Source organism: Diabrotica virgifera, chromosome 8, assembly GCF_917563875.1.
Source record: "Diabrotica virgifera virgifera chromosome 8, PGI_DIABVI_V3a".
Lineage (NCBI taxonomy): Eukaryota > Metazoa > Arthropoda > Insecta > Coleoptera > Chrysomelidae > Diabrotica > Diabrotica virgifera.
The window spans coordinates 94160120-94178335 of record NC_065450.1 but is presented as its reverse complement, the minus strand read 5'-3'; the positions used below and the strand labels follow the sequence as shown (position 1 = coordinate 94178335).

The window sequence follows — 18216 nt, the reverse complement described above, 5'->3', positions numbered from 1 at the left end:
AAACTTACCGTACCTCAAATTGTAGGTTTTTTTTAATTTACTACAACTTTCTATTAAAAAGTTTTTCTCTAAAATCAATATCCTAAGCTGCAAAATTAAAAATCATTAAAAATTGCAAATTTAACAAATGAAAATCGCAATAAAAAAAAGCGCACAATATTTTTGGTTGCATTTAAGTAGAAGTTATTCCTGGCATCGTCCTTTACAACACCTGATAGGTTTCAAAAATTCCTGAATTATATCCTGAAATCGACCTGTTTTTCACCATGGGGGTATTTACAATCTTCAATATCTTTGCAACCTAATTATTCTGTTAAAAATTCTACTGATCTAGTAAACAAATTGTCAGTTTTAAATTTACCCAGAGACTTCTTTCTAGTTTCTTTCGATGTAAGTAATTTGTTTACGAACGTACCAAGAGATGAAACCATTCCTATAGTGGAGAATTTACTTATTAAGAGTAACACTAATAGAGGTACAATTTCCCACATATTGGGTTTACTTAAATTATGTTTATCACAAGATTTCTTTTCTTTTAACAATATTATTTATAGACAGGCACAGTGGCGTGCTGGAACTTTTCAAGCGGCCCGGTGATTTTATAGAAACGCGGCCTCCCATCCTCATTTTACCTTCCATTATCAGGATTTTTACTCGTTATTTATAAAACAAAAACAAAAATACAAATTATTTGTAAATCAAACATAAAACTTTAAATTCAATGATTTTTTTTAATTTGCTGTTTTTTTATTTAAGAATAAGCAATCTTACAAATAATAAATATTATCAGTAGTAATTGCACAAGAGCTCTAAAATTATCGAATTTTTCCCGAGTGACACTTTGACAGTTTTAATTTCACGACCCGAAGGGGAGTGAAATTATGTCAAAGTGTCACGAAGGCAAAAATTCGATAATAACTTTAGAGAGAGATCGAGTGCAATTTGTTGCGATTATTTCATGAATAAAACTATTCAAAACCAAAATTTTATTGTAATTTATTTATGTAAGTACAAATTAGTACAATTAAACACATAGTTGTTATAAATATTTGACGGTTGAAAGCCATCAATTTTATAATTTTTAAAACATATCAAACGGGATATTATCAAAAATTATCGGGTACAATATCACAAGAGAGTGAGAATAAATTGAAAATAATGCGACAGTTTTTCGAAAATTTGTTGTCTGGCAATAGACACGAGAGCCCGCAGGGCTCGAGTGGCTATTGCCCAATGACAACAAATTTGAGTAAAAAATGAAGCATTATTTTCTTATTTATTCTTACTGTCGTGTGATATTCGTAAGATTATTTTTTAATACGTATATTATGGATATTTTCTTAAATGTGACAGTTGTCAAAACTACGAAACTGGTTGCCATTAAACAGAAACAATCTACTTAAAAAAATTCTATCGGTAATTTTCTACAGTAGATAATTCTCAGTATAATTTTAATCTGATTGGACAGAATTAAACACGTGATCAAATATCTTACTATACGATTGGAAGTTAAAATCATCATAAAATAATCGGGTATAATATCACAAGAGAGTGAGAATAAATTGAAAATAATGCGACAGTTTTTCGAAAATTTGTTGTCTGGCAATAGACACGAGATCCCGCAGGGCTCGAGTGGCTATTGCCCAACAAATTTGAGTAAAAATTAAGCATTATTTTCTTATTTATTCTTACTGTCGTGTGATATTTGTAAGATTATTTTTTAATACGTATATATGGATAATTTCTTAAATTTGACAGTTGTCAAAACTACGAAACTGGTTGCCATTAAACAGAAACAATCTACTTATAAAATTATATCGGTAATTTTCTACAATAGATAATTCTCAGTATAATTTTAATCTGATTGGACAGAATTAAACACGTGATCAAATATCTTACTATACGATTGGAAGTTAAAATCATCAAAAAATAATCAGTTTAATTTTTATTTCTGTAGCTTTCTATTGGTCAGAATCTCCTATGAATGAAATAATCACATGTATGGAAATATTGTTGGCAGTAAGGCAGAAATCATAATTTCCTGAATAAATAAATATGAATTTTTTGTAATTAAGATAAAAGTAAAGTAAAATAAAATTTTGAAAGTTTTTCGTTTACGTACTTATTTAGTTGAATTTTAGTAAATCAATTATTATACAAGAGAGTACAAATACAAGTACAGTAGAAATGCTTTAATCTAACAATATTTAAATTTTAATACAATGCAATAATCTAAATATTATTTTTTTCAGCAGTAGATTTTTTAGCACATTCGTCGATTATTACAAAGCTTCTTTTTCTATAGCCATTAGTAAAAATGTTTCCAAGTGATCTTGTGTTACAATACCTACTTCTTAACCGATTTTTTATGTAGTTCAATATTGAAAAGCTTCTTTGACAAGATACTTGTGTCACTGAAAGAGTTAATAAATGCTTATATACTATATTTAAATTTGGATAAGTACAATGATATAATGTAAGTTGTGCTTAGGTATGCAAAACAGCAACAGCAAGCTAAATAATCTTTACACTTTGTTAGTACCACACGGAGGTGAAGCTTTCACGGTATCAACAATATTGTCATTTGTTCCTTCATGTTAATTATCACTTACATTAATAATAGCATTCTTCATATTTTCTGTAGACTGAACATATTCGTCATTAACGCGATCTTCTATAATTTCAGTATTTTGCAAAATCTTATTTTTTAATACAATCCATTTATCAGCAATATCAACGAGTTCTTCTCTAATTGCAGTTGCAGATATGGTAGGATAAAATGTCTTAACTTTTCAGCGAATGATTTAAATGCTTGATGGATTCGACCGTTACTTGATGGAAGTTCATTTTATCTCACAATAAAACACTGAAAACTTTTGTTTTCTATACTTCCACAAAATTTATTATTTACAACTATGTGACTACAGCTGTTTCGGCAGAGTGCCTTTCTCAAGTGATTTAAATGCTGTTAAAGGTATACTCATTTTTTACTGTATCAAAATTTCTAGGATGTAGAGTACCGGATGTAGAGGACGATTTGTCTTGATCAAATCGTTTTTCGATACTTTTAAAAATTTGAATAGGTTTATCATTAAGTTTCTCATAATTGTTGAAAACTCTTGTACAAAAATTGTTCCATTTTTATATTCTGCAGAGGACATATTTACTAGACGTTCGAAGGAAATTGGAAAAACATAAATATACTTGTATGCATAAAAATAAATATTATTTGTAACAATCATTTATGTATATAGCATTATTCATTTACTTAAACTGTATTTTATTGTTAAAAAATATTTAAATTTTTTTAAATGTGTTGTTAATATCATTCGATTAGAAATTAAAAAAAAGTTTTGTTACATTTAAATTTTTTTGTGAAAAAGACTTATTTGACCGGCCTCAAGAGGCCGCGGCCTCTCGGTGATTGCACCGTTTCATTTATATGGCCAGCACGCCACTGGACAGGCACAAGGCCTTGCAATGGGAAATCCCTTATCCCCCTTACTAGCAGATTTGTTCCTAAATAACCTTGAGTGTAATATCTTTGACAATCATTCTTCAACTCATAATCCTTTACAAAACATCTTGTATTGGTTCAGATATGTGGATGATGTGTTAGATTATAGATGGAAATTCCTGTGATGCAGAAAATATTCTAGTTTCGCTAAATAATTTACATCCAGCCGTAACATTCACTTTAGAAACATAGTCTAACAATTCTATTAATTTTCTAGACCTAACATTGACTAGAATAGAGAACAAATTAAGTTTTTCAGTCTTTAGAAAACCAACTCAGACTGACCACACTATCCCTAGATCTTCTAATCATCCTTTTCAACAGAAGATGGCATCTTTTTATTGCTATATCCACTGTTTACTTAGCTTACCATTATCAGACACAAATTTTACTTTTGAATTAGATATTATTAAACAACTTGCATATAGTAATGGTTAATCCCCTACTTTGGTTGACAACATACTCAACAAATTAAGGAACAAAAGGAACAGATCTCTAGCTTATAATGCTGCTCCTGACAATTCCAATTCAGCAGTTATGTATAGATCTATCATACATAGGTTATCCTTCAGACAATATAGCCAAAATCTTAAATAACATTCCTAACTTAAAACTCTCATTTAAATGTAAAGAAAACATCAGGTCTATTTTTTCTCATACTAAAGACAGAATTAAAAAACTTCTAAGAGTGGCATATATAAATTGTCATGTGGTGACTGCCCTGTGACCTACGTGGGTAGAACGATGCGACCGTTGGATACACTTATTAAAGAACATTTTTCAAAGATCGATAAATCTAGCTTTGGTCATCATTTGCATGCATCGAAACACAGCTTTAGTCCCCAAAGAGATAGTAGGATCCTACATAGCATACATAATAATAACTATACTAAAATGAATCTTCTAGAAGATCAAGAAATAAGTAGAGAAATGAAAAGAAATCCTCAAAACTGTGTTAACTGTGACGCCTCACAACCCGGCCTAATTATTCTCGATGCTTCCCGGGGTTACGAGCAAAGGCCGATCCTTCCACGGCGATTCGAGGCGACCGCTGTCAGAGTAATTAAGAACAGGAATTCGAGCACAGGCCAGTCAGTCAATGAACGAGCCGCGACGCGTGATATAATTGTATTCGAATCAGATTTAATGAAATGTATATATTAGTTATCGAAGTTAATATGTTTAGTTAATTAAATCATAAATTTGGGTTGTAAATAAATTAGATGTGTTAGTTGGTGTTATTTGTAATTATTAAAATAAATAAGTGATGTAAATAAAATAATATAAGTAAGTCTTCCTTTATTTAAATTAAACTTAGTGCCTAAAGATATAAATAAATAAAATAGTAGAGTCAATCGCGTAACAAAATGGTGTCAGAAGTGGGATACTTGAAATAAATATCAACGTAAATTTTCGGTTTAAATACAGTGTGGAACCTTTAAAAATAAATTAATATAAATCGTAATAAATAAAGTGTGTGATCATGTCTACTTTGTGTAAGCTAAAAATTGCAGACCTGAGACTTGAATTGGAAGAAAGGGACCTGAGTTCTACTGGAAAAAAGGCTGATCTAGTCGAACGTCTAAAAAACGCTCTTCAAGAAGAGGGTCAAGATCCAGAAACCTATTTGTTTGAAGACAAGCATGCTGCTTTAATTTCGTCAATAACATCGTTAGAGAACAAAGTATCGACAGACATTACATCGCTAGAGAACAAAGTTTCGACAGACATTACATCGTTAGAGAGCAAAGTTTCTAGTGAAATCTCCCAAGTTTCGACAGACATTACGTCGTTAGAGAACAAAGTTTCTAGTGAAATTTCCCAAGTTTCCTTGTTGATGTTTTGAAAGTTTCTACAGACATTATATCGTTAGAGAACAAAGTTTCGAAAGTTTCGGGTGATATTTCATCCCTTGAAAACAAGATGACTAACGAAATCTCTAAAGTCACTTCGGATTTTGACGACAAGGTATCGTCCATAAAATCTACTTTTGAAGAAAAGATCAAGGAAATAGAAAAGAAAATGCAGGAAACGGAAAAAGTAGACAAAGGTATGGAACCCATCTTAACAGACATTAAAAATGATGAAACCAAATACAAATTGGAGCCACAGTCGATAGTTGAAGGGAGTGTGAGTCTTGCTCGTGTTAAGGTGCCAAATTTCGACGGAAAGTTTTCCTGGAACAGTTATGTGAAACAGTTCGAAGCAGGTGCAAGAGCGAACGGATGGTCTGAAAAAGACGAAAGCTGTAAACCTGGTTATTGCTCTTCGAGGAGAGGCTTTAGATGTACTTGAGACCATAGCAGTAGAGGAAACTAATGATTATGAACAACTTATGAAGAGACTAAACATGCGCTATGGGCAGGAACATTTGGAGTATGTCTATCAGGCGCGGCTTAAAAATCGACGACAAAAGAAAGATGAAGCTCTTCAAGAATAAGAGGTCGATATTGCCAGATTAGTACGGTATGCATATCCAACAGCTCCCGAAGACATGATGGAAAAGTTGGCTGTTCAAACATTCATTGATGGCCTTCGTGATCATGAAATGCAAAGAACAGTGCGGTTAGCTCGTCACAAGACGCTGGTCGATGTCTTGTCTGCCGCCCTCGAATACGAATCAGCTACCCAGGCCTCTGGCGGGTACAGTAAAGTTAGGACCGTGAAAGAGGAAGAGGATGAAGACAAACTTGACCAGCTGGTAAATATGGTGAAAGGCTTTACATCGAAGAAAACGAAGACCATGAATTGCTGCAATTGTGGTGAAAAGGGGTACGCACGGAGTTTAAGGAAGAACGCAAATCATGAAACTCACCAGCAGGAAATAAGAGAACGCACAGACCCTAGGGGGGCAGCCTCGACTCAGAACTCCTCTAAAGACCATCTAATACTAATAGCTTCTTTGAAATGTCGTGAAGATAATGTATATGTAGATGGAGAAATAAATGGTAAAAAGTATACATTGTTGGTGGATACCGGAGCGACCAGGACCGTTATACGACCGTCAGTTATAAACAGTCGTAAGAAACTCTTACCAACGAGGTTGCGACTGCGGACTGCCACAGGTGAAAATGCCAACATCCACGGAGAAATCCAGATACAATTGGGGATTGGAGCAGAAAAGTTCGTCCATACTGTCATAGTTGCAGACATCGAAGAAGATGTTATATTAGGAATGGACGTAATGAATTTGCGTGGATTTCAATTGGATTTTAAGAACAGGGTAATCAAAGTTGGCAACGAGGAGGTATTTCTTCATCCACATGATGACAGCACTATGCTAGCAGCTATTAGAGAAGATACAGTTGTGCCTGCGAGGAGTGAAACGATCATCGTAGCGCGGCTACAGGGAATTGTAGAAGAAGGAACACCTGTTATGATGGAGCCATGGAACCACGACGAGGAGGTTGGCCGAGGGATCATAATTGGAAAGGAATTGGTTACTTCTGCTAAAGAAATTCCCGTGAGATTGATTAATGTCAATGACTACCCGGTGACCATCAAGAAGGAGACAAAAGTAGGAACTTGTGTACCCGTGACGTCCATAATCCGTCAGACGACAACATCAGATAATTCCAACGACAAGTTCGACCAAATGGTTGCAGTTGCAGGCCAATCTCTAAATCAAATGGAAAAAAAGGAAATTAAGGGAATTTCTTAGGCAATATCGTGACATATTCGTACCGAAAGGAGGAAAGACAGGAAGAACGACAGTTGTCAAACATAAAATTGACACTGGTACCGCTAGGCCAATTCGTCAATCAGCTCGACGATTACCACAGGCGAAGAGAGAGGAAGCTGAAAGGATTGTTCAAGAAATGAAGAAAGACGGGGTGATAGAAAGTTCTACGAGCCCATGGGTCTCTCCGGTGGTCCTGGTCAAGAAGAAAGATGGAACTACGAGGTTCTGTGTGGACTACCGTTTGTTGAACAATGTTACCAAGAAAGATAGTTATCCTCTGCCTCGGATCGACGACACGTTGGACACATTAGCTGGAAGTAAATTGTTTTCTACGTTGGACTTGAAGTCTGGATATTGGCAGGTAGAAATGGATCCAGTGGACAAAGAGAAGACGGCCTTTACGACAGGATCTGGATTATGGGAATTCAACGTTATGCCGTTTTGACTCTGTAATGCTCCTGCGACATTTGAGAGGCTGATGGAAAATGTGTTGAGAGGGTTATCTCGGAAAACGTGCCTGGTGTATTTAGACGACATAATCGTTTTGGGAGAGACGTTTGAAGACCACCTGAAGAATTTAGAAGACGTTTTTAATCGACTTAAAGCTGTCCAGTTAATGTTAAATCCCAAGAAATGCCAGTTATTTCAAAGTAAAGTCAATTATTTAGGTCATATAGTCAGCAAAAAAGGAGTAGCCGTGGATAAAGGAAAAATCGATTCCATTAAGGAATGGCCTGAACCAACTGATAAACATCAAGTGAGAAGTTTTCTGGGACTATGTACTTACTACCGGAGGTTCATTAAGAAGTTTGCAGATATCGCTAAGCCATTAACGCGACTTACAGAGGAAGCAAGGGATTATTGCTGGGATGGAGACTGCCAAACGGCCTTTGAAACTTTGAAGAGGCATTTAATTACAGCGCAAATATTAGGGTATCCACTACCAGAAGGAGAGTTCATCTTAGATACGGATGCAAGCAATGTGGGAATTGGAGGAGTGCTGTCGCAGATCCAAGGTGGACAGGAACGAGTCCTTGGATATTTTAGTAAAGTGCTTTCAAAACCTGAACGAAATTATTGCGTCACGAGAAGAGAACTTCTAGCAGTAGTAAAATCAGTGGAACACTTCTATCAATACCTCTACGGAAGGAAGTTTCTAATCCGAACCGACCATGCCGCCCTTAAATGGTTAATGCAGTTTAAGAATCCAGAGGGTCAGATAGCCAGATAGATTGAACGACTTCAAGAATATGATTTCAAGATCGAGCATCGGGCCGGAGTTAGCCACAGAAACGCTGATTCTCTATCTAGAAGACCGTGTCCAGCAGAATGTTCCCATTGCAACAAAACAGAGTCAAAGGAAGCAGCAGTACTAATAACAACAGTGGTCAACGACGAGTGGACGCCTACCAAGATCAAGGAAGAACAAGAAAAATATCCAGTTTTACAGAAGATTCGAAAATGGAAAGAAGAAAATCGTCGACCATCTTGGCAAGAAATATCAAGCCTAGGCTCAGTAGTTAAGACGTATTGGGCCCAGTGGGACTCATTTATCTTGGAAGACAGCTTGCTTAAACGAGTAATAGAAAATGATGATGGTTCGGTGAGGAGAACACAGTTGGTGATTCCAAAGAGCAGAGTAGCCGAAGTACTTCGTCAGTTACACGACAGTCCATCAGGAGGGCATTTTGGTGTAAAGAAGACCCTTCAGAGAATTCGGGAACGATTTTATTGGATGAATAGTTCCGATGATGTGAAGGACTGGTGTAAGAAATGTACTACCTGTGCTACAAGTAACGGGCTCTACCGGAAAAGAAAGGCTCCTATGAGACAGTACAATGTTGGAAGTCCGTTTGAAAGAATAGCTTTGGATATTGCCGGGCCATTTCCAGAAAGTGACAATGGATGCAAATACATGTTGGTGATAATGGATTACTTCACGAAGTGGGTGGAGATCTACGCAATTCCAGACCAGAAGGCCGCCACTATTGCAGATGTGTTAATCAAAGACTGCATCAGCCGATTTGAAGTACCTCTGGAGATCCATAGTGACCAAGGAAGGAACTTTGAGAGCGATCTATTTCAAGGAATCTGTGATAAACTAGGCATGAAGAAGACAAGGACCACGGCCTATCACCCGCAATCGGATGGAATGGTGGAGCGTATGAATAGGACAGTCGGCAAGTATTTGACAAAGATGGTGTCCAATCATCAACGAGACTGGGACCAGTACCTACCGTTCTTCGCAATGGCCTATAGATCTGCTGTTAATGAATCAACTGGCCAAACACCAGCAAAAGTCCTATTTGGACGTGAGATGCGTCTACCCTGTGATCTAGAGTTTGGATGTCGACCTGGAGAAGATGTTGCTGGTGAGGATTACGTGAATGAATTACGAAGAAGAATGGACGATATACATGAGTTGGTCCGGTCTAACCTTCAGATCGCTAGCGACCGCATGAAGAAACGATACAATACCCAAGCCGAGAAGGGATGTTTTAAGGAGAACGACAAAGTCTGGCTTTATAATCCAAAGAAGAGAATAGGTTGTTCTCCCAAGTTGCAGCAGTTCTGGGAGGGTCCGTACCTCATTGTCAAGAAAATCAATGACGTTATCTACCGAATAAGCAAGATTCCTAGGGGAAAGCCGATGATAGTCCACCATAACCGGTTGGTGCCGTACGAGGGAGACCACGACGTAGATGAAGAAGTGGAAGTCAACCAAATTCGAGGAATACCTGACCTTACCTTTGAAGAGTTCATGGGTGCCTACGGAGGTACCGGTAAAGCAAGACATGGTGTTACCACTGAAGAAAAGCGAGATCTTCTCGCACTTCCCGATGACTATTCGCTGGCCCATACCATCCCGGCCAGTATCAAAGACGCACGAGGGTTGGCATCCGCCTTCCGAAGGAAGTTTGGTCGAGTTGCAGAACTTCAATGCCAACTGCCAGCTCCTGGCAAAGCATTGAAACTCCAAGATGCATCACGTTACCTATTCTATCTGGTAACAAAAGACACTGTCCGTGACCAACCTACCTACCAAGATGTATGGGATGCATTAATTCAATTGAGGGAGCACGTGTTGGAGTCCGACGTGCAAAAGTTAGCCATGCCAAAGTTAGAATGCAGCCAATTAGACTGGAGAGTTATCCGAAATATGGTAGAAGAAATTTTCCAAGACACCGAGGTCCAGGTGTTAGTCTGTGGCAATCCGCATAGTTACTGGTGCGGAGAGAAGACCGTCCCCTGTCACTTTTATACAACTGGGAGTTGTAAAAGAGGGTCCAGTTGCAGATACCAGCATCCAGTTCCAGTCCCGACAAGGTTCCAGGAGGAACCATCTTTTAAGGAGGGGGCAATGTGACGCCTCACAACCCGGCCTAATTATTCTCGATGCTTCCCGGGGTTACGAGTAAAGGCCAGACCTTCCACGGCGATTCGAGGCGACCGCTGTCAGAGTATTTAAGAACAGGAATTCGAGCACAGGCCAGTCAGTCAATGAACGAGCCGCGACGCGTGATATAATTGTATTCGAATCAGATTTAATGAAATGTATATATTAGTTATCGAAGTTAATATGTTTAGTTAATTAAATCATAAATTTGAGTTGTAAATAAATTAGATGTGTTAGTTGGTGTTATTTGTAATTATTAAAATAAATAAGTGATGTAAATAAAATAATATAAGTAAGTCTTCCTTTATTTAAATTAAACTTAGTGCCTAAAGATATAAATAAATAAAATAGTAGAGTCAATCGCGTAACATAACACTCAGATTCAATTAAATTGTAAATTTGATCCTATCTTTAAGAAATTTCTTTAATAATGTTGGTTTAGTATACAGTAGGTATACCCAACAATTGCTGTAGGTTTTTTGAACATTACTTTTTCGGCATTCTTGAATATTTGAGATTTGACTTAATCTATTGGTAAAATTGTTAATTTTATAAAATAACAGCTTTCGAACTCTGAACTTGACAAATGAGACTTCTCCTTGGTTTGTTTTCATCTAACTTCTTCCACACTTGGTCAAACCATAACGGTTTGTTTTTAAAAGAATTTTGATAACTTACATACACAGTGACGGTTTAAGGCATCATGGCTAGGCGGCCATAAGAAGTAGGTCCTTTATATCTACCATTTACTTAAAACAAATTTACAGATATTTATATTGTTTTGGGAAGTAGTTACTCCAAAAATAATTTACGACAATGCAAAAAGATCATTTTTCTTTTTTTTTACACTACCCACTACACTAGGTACCTGATTGTAAAAATCCACTGTACCATGCCAGTGGCCATTAGTTGTCGAGGCATTAGGCTAAATAAAAAAATTGCATACACTCGTGATTAGTGACTTGTTCAAGCCCTTTCTACTACAGCCCTTTTATAAATAAGCGCTTTATACCGATAAAACTTACAGAGCATATAAACAATACATAAGTAAAGTAGCTTGTGAAGCGGTAAGGATTAATTTCATTTGGGATGCTAATTAGGGGGTTATTTTCACCAGTTTTTTTACCCAAAAAATGGGATCAAAGTTATTCTGAGCGTATCTTGCTTACTTTTTATGATAGAATTTTTTTTTAAAACAAGATTAATGCTTTTTTAAAACATTTAAACAAGTTATGATGAGTTTTAGATGAAAAGTGCTTCATTTTTTGACATTTCACATTGAAATATTCGATTTGGAATTTGACGAATAAGAGCCTACTTTTCATTAACTACAACCCTGCTTCTACTGGGTCTACAGACTGCACACATACACCATCTTTTCAATTTTTTAAAAGCTATATTTTTGCTACGAATACTTACTTTTTGACCGTCTAAAAACGTGTTATTTTTTGTTGAAAAATGAAGATATTCACTTGAAAATAACTCGAAATGTATTGACTTGATGAAAAAACTCTATTGAACAAAAGTTGCTTAGAATTAGTCAGTTTATTCACTTCCGGGCGTATTTTGACGGTATATTTTTTCACCCACGAGAAGAAGTGGACTCAACCGTAGAGCAAAAACACACATTGGCACAATATCACTTTTTTATTTGACATGTTAGCTATGCTTATACCAAATTTCATGTCAATCGAAGCTCTTGTTTCAAATCCAAAGGTTCTTTAAAATCCGGAGGTTTTGCAATATTTTACCGTCAGTGAATGGACTATAAGGCCCATAGGTGGGTAGAAATTGAAAAAAAAACGTACCATACCAAAATAATTACCAGCTTTTATCAAAATTTGCTTGCAAAATTGATTACCAAATTGAGGGAATGATTAGAACATGGAATATAAAAATGCCCTTGAAGGTAATCTTTTCGTCAAGATATAAGAAATTTGACCTGACGCTGGTGGGATGTCCCTACCGATTTAGTCTCATAATAAATAGTTGACGTTACTAATCCCTCAATTGTCTTTGCGACGGGTGGCAATAGTTTTGGAACAGCTACTAGGGCCGTACTTTATATTATTTACAGAACTGACTCGTTACCTATCAATGCCAATAAATTATTAAAATTAAAATTTCTAGACAATGTATTAAAAATTTGGTTTACTGTAGACGAATTCGTTTAGTCACCTGAAATTAACTTGCTTGGAATCAATTACAAACGATCACAAACAATTTTTATGTCCAATGCGCTCATTACGTGAATTTTATGGAGTTAGATTATAATGTGTTTTATATCGTTTTCACTTTAAACAAAATGGACTTCCTATAATGCAGCTTTCTATCTTTAAATAAAAAATTAAAGAATCATTAGAAAGAGCATTAGTTAAAGATAAGTAAGATATACCTCTAATTATTATTCTATAGCTTTACACATAATTCTCGTGCTTATAGGTATTTAGGTAAAATTAATTATCATTTATTTATCCAGAAAACATACATTATGGAACATTATGAAAGGGGGGCAAACATATTTAAGTTTGACATTTGCACATTCAGGCAGTTATTTTCTTGCATTTAGATAGAAGGTTAGATCGCGAGTATTCAAGTAAAATGTCTGAAGTCGGTGAAGCTAGTGCTAAGTGTAAAACACGTGTACATTTATCTGATGATGCCAAAGAAATTATTAGGAATGTTTATCAAACTATTAAAGAAGATAATCCAAATCCAGAAGACGGTAAATTCCTCATCAAGACAACATCTCGACTGACAAGGATGCCATATACAACAGTGTGGAAAATTGTTACGAATAGAATTCAACCTCGTAAAATGCGGAGTGACTTTTCTATACATAAAGCAGTAAATGGAAAAGATGCTGAGGTAATTAGAAGAGCAATTTACAATTTCTATTCAAAGAACCTAGTTCCAACGCTTAGTATGATCTACGATCAACTTGTTAAAGACTATTCCATTACGTATTCGCCTTCAACTTTATCAAGATTTTTGAATCACATTGGTTTTCGATACAAGAAAATTAATAAGCGATGATCAATAATGGATTCTCCTCGTCTAATTAAATGGAGAAATAATTACTTGGATGCTATATCTAAATTTAGAGATGAAGGAAGACCGATATTTTATCTAGATGAAACATGGTTCGATACCCACGATACTGCTCAAAAAGGTTGGACAGACGATTATATTAAATGTGCACCCAATTATCCAATTAATAGAGGTCAGCGAATAATTATTCTGAACATTGGATCCAAAAATGGCTGGCTTGGAGGGGAAAGTTTTTTACTATCGGCAAAAAACATTAAAGATTCAAAGCTGGACTACCATGAAAATATGACGAGTAGCTTGTTTAAGGAATGGTTTGAAAACAAGGTGTTGCCAAATTTGCCTCCAAAAAGTGTAATTGTAATGGATAACGCAACGTATCACAGCGAACAAATTAGAAAAATCCCCGGTGTAGGTTCGACCAAAAAACAGATATCTGATTTTTTGTATGACAATTATTTGTACTTTGAAGAAACATATACAAAAAAAGAAATGTTGGAAGTTCTTCACACAAAAGTGTTTGAGAAACAATTTGTTATAGACAAATTAGCCAAACGTGATGGCCATAATGTATTGCGATTACCTCCTTACTACTGTGTCTTCAACCCCATTGAATTAATCTGGAGCCAACTTAAGGAAAGTTTACGGCGAAACAACTGCTGTCCCAAATTTAGTAGCGAATCGGTGTCACATGTTATAGAAGAAATAAAAAAGATTTCCCCAACACTGTGGCAAAATTGTGTTTCACATGTTATAAAAACGGAAGATCATTACAGAACATTAACCTCACATATTAAACCAATAATTATAACATTAGATAACGATTCTAGTGAAGATGACAGCGATAGTGACATAGAGTTGTAATTTGTATTTATTTTTTTCCGTCTAAACTTCAAATTTTATTTTTCTATGTTATTTTTTATTATGTTTTCTTTTTAATTCTGATTTTTGCTACCACTCTTTTAATCTTTTATTGTTATTATCATTAATTTCCTTAATTCCTTTAATTTGTTCATTTCTCTTATTTCATTGTACATAATAATATACATACCTATAACTACATAGATATAAATACGTAATAAATATAAATGATATTTAAGTTTATATTTATTATTCCAACCCCCCCATTAAAATAATAGAGAGATATCGCAAATGCATTTTTATCGCACGCTAATAGCGGAATACGCTATTTTGACATGTACGCAAGCGCAGAATGAATGTTACGCTAATACCGGATAGCGTGTCCCGCTATTTAGGTTGAAATAAGGGACGGTAATAACGTTAACGCTAATTTGACATTTGGGGTGAAACATAAAAATAATGTATAGAATACAAATTTTATAAACTAAATACTGTGAATCATCTTATGTTGAGAAACACGTGCATTTTTATTTTGTCTACAATAGACTACTTTTTGTGGTTAGGATATTATTTATTCAGATATTTTATATTATTTGTATACTAACTATTTATATTTATTGTTGGTTAAATCATTAAAATTAAAATGCATGTCAACCAGCTCAATATCCAAATTCATTTTTTCAATAAAAAACAATTACAGTATTCCTCAAAATTAATTTCTAGGTTACATTGTAATACCAAACGTCGGTTGTCATAATAACGTTAAGCCCCGCCCCAGAACATTTGCGATAACTCTCTTGTTGCCTGTGCTGAAATAGAACGTTATACGTTATTTAAGTCTTGGCACGATATTATCGTTTGCATTTGCGATATCTCTCTATTATATCTACTTGAAGACTTGAATTTTTTTTGTTAAGGGGATGGGTACGAACTTTCGGCTTTAAGCTGTTACGTTATTACCGAGGGCCGAAAGTCCCTGAAAACTTCTATAATGTTTATTTTAATTAGTTACAGGGGTGAAAAACTAAGAGAAAATTTAGTGTGATTTTTAATTTCAAATATCTCATTCAAAAGAAACTTTTAATTCATTCCAAGGACTTTCGGCCCTTCGGTAATAAAGTAATTTTTCATTATGCGTTTAAATTTTTCAAAAATACTTACATATTAGTTTTCTCAGGATTCGAAAAAAATGATTACATTTAAAACACATTGAAAATTTTGACAGGCGTCAAAATTTTGCATTTGTTCCTTTCCCCTTAATTTTAGCGAATCCGCTCCTGGAGGGTTTGTTGTTTGTTATTATGATACTAAATCGGTAGGGACATCCCACCAGCGTCAGGTCAAATTTCTTATATCTTGACGCGAAGAATAACTGCTTAATTTGTCTTGAAGTCGGTTGTATTTTTCCGATATTTGTCAAAAGACAAAGCATTAACCATTTCCTTTTTTTTTCAGTTAGCCCTATTTAATTTTTTTAACATTTTAATTTTTTTTTAATAACTGCCTGAATAATTAAATATTAATTAATGCATTTGTGTGGGATGCGGGCCCCATCAAGTGCCCGGGCCCTAGGCGGCCGCCTAGTCCGCCTAATGGTTAACCCGGCACTGGTTAACATTTCACTTCAATATTAATAATTGTAATTTTGAAAATTTAACTTTAAAATTTAGTATCTTCACTTAGAATTCATTTAACCAACACATGGCTTTTTAGCCATTTTCAATTTAATTAATTTTTAATTATTATTTACATACCAATATAGAGGGCGCATAAATTAGTGGTTCCTTCTTTATCATTTTAATGAATGACAGTGCTCAGCTGTTCACGTGAACTCACAATGGTTTGACGCAGCCATGTTGTAATTTTAAACTAAAATAGAATTTAGATGTGATAAACTTTTAATTTTAAGGGTTTTATACCCGATATCTGTGGCTTTTGCCCAGTATCCATGATTTATCATGTGAATTTTAACAATTGCTCTCCTATGAAGGATTTATAAGAGGACGTAAGTTTTTTCAATCTTTTGTTTATAAAAAATCTCTTATCTTAAATGTCCTTTTAGGAAGCTCTGATGATGGCACGTTATGTGTTGAAAGTACTTAGCTGATTATTAAAATTTTTTTACACACTTTCAATTTCTTTGAGAACATACACCTGTTTGCCGGTTTGACCTAGGTATTTAAATTATTTCTGGACAGTATTCTGATTGAATGATTTGAAGCATGGGTAAACGATGGAACAATCCATCAATATTCCACTGTAATATTGAGTTGAAAATTAGGCATCGGAAGAAGATAATTCACTGTCAGGGATATCTTTACCTAGATAGTGATTCAATTTGTTTTTAAGTCGGGTGAAGCGATGTTTGGTAGTTTTGTCTGATAGGTATAGGTAAGATATGGTTAATAGGTTTAATAAACCGGGTAAATCGGTTGTGTATTCCTTAATAATTTCTATAGGTGAATTGATACCTTGGGTATTTTCAACTAGTATCATTAGCTATAGCATCATTAGCATATAAAACCGTCTATATATGTAATAGTCAGGGAGGTAGTGTCAAATTTGACCGGAGCATTTTAGCATGGCTGCTTTCTTTTTATTTAGTTAGGTATTCCAAAGCTTATTAACAAATGATGTGTCAGCTGGCCCAAAACCGGGGATTTTAGACAAGAAAAGGTAAAATATGAAATTTGATGGAAAAACGCTACAACTTATGTCAAATATTTATCTACGTGACTTACAACTCTTAATAGCCTTGCTGACTTCTCTCCTAGCTTTCACTCAGGCAATCCGGGTTCAAATCCTGGCGTTGACATTTTTTTTGTTTTTAAAATTGACATTTTATTTTGAAAAATATTTATTTTTATAATACCACGTTTGTATTATTTATACGAGACAATATAAAAAAATCTGTATGTCTTTTATAGAATTATGAATAGAACTTATGAAATAGAACTATGCATTTGATCATAAATATTATGATTGACCTTAATAAGCAAAGTTGTTGTAAATGAATCCCTGAAGCTTTCTGAGTTAGTACGACCAATCTAAGTGAAAAAGGGGGTTGCCCTCCCCACCCCCTCCCGACATTTTTTTTATTTTTTGGACAAACTGTTTTTTCTTAATGTAATATGATGTAGAACCAAAAGATACATACAACCCTAATTTTTCACTTTTCCATCACCAACCCCCATTTTTTAATAGCAATCTAAATATTTCCCTGTTCTCTATAATAGGTATGTACCTATATTACAACAATGGATATTTGTCTGTATGAGGAGCGATGAATCAAAACGCAATAAATCCTGTTTTTTAGAATTTGAATTAAATTAATACTAAATAGCTTTGCCATGAAATATCTGTGGTTCAAAGGAAAAGGGGCGTAAGTCACCTAATTATCATTTTTAGGATTTGCCAATATTAGCAAAAGAGTAAATATGAGTTATGCGCGCACTAAATGTTTCAAAATAACAATATATAAAAAGCCTTTCTAACCAGAGTAAGGTTGATTTATTAATTAATATTATTTTGTGATATTTGTGTAATATTGTACTTTTTGAAATATTATTATTTTTTATTAGTTTTGTGACATATTCTCTTTTCTAAATTATAAAACAGGTAACACATTATTGTTACCCATACTTAAGCCCCTTTGTATTGTCAGTGGGTAAATAAAAAAGAGGTTTTTCAACGAAAACTTTTCTTTTATAA

General features: G+C 34.7%; 1 protein-coding gene across 1 annotated transcript; it reads left to right on the top strand.

Moving 5' to 3' along the window:
* Window positions 1–13638: 13638 nt before the first annotated feature.
* On the top strand, window positions 13639–14508 carry LOC126890212 (uncharacterized). Its single transcript, XM_050659066.1, has 2 exons — window positions 13639–14059; window positions 14462–14508. The coding sequence occupies exons 1-2, from the start codon at window positions 13639–13641 to the stop codon at window positions 14506–14508; spliced, it is 468 nt and encodes a 155-aa protein (XP_050515023.1).
* Window positions 14509–18216: the final 3708 nt, after the last annotated feature.

Bases quoted from the DNA above. Each gene is read 5' to 3' on its own strand.
- LOC126890212 (XM_050659066.1), top strand. From the start codon at position 13,639: ATGGATTCTCCTCGTCTAATTAAATGGAGAAATAATTACTTGGATGCT. The intron at 14,060-14,461 runs GTTCGACCAAAA...TTATAACATTAG, and splicing joins TAGAAAAATCCCCGGTGTAG to ATAACGATTCTAGTGAAGAT.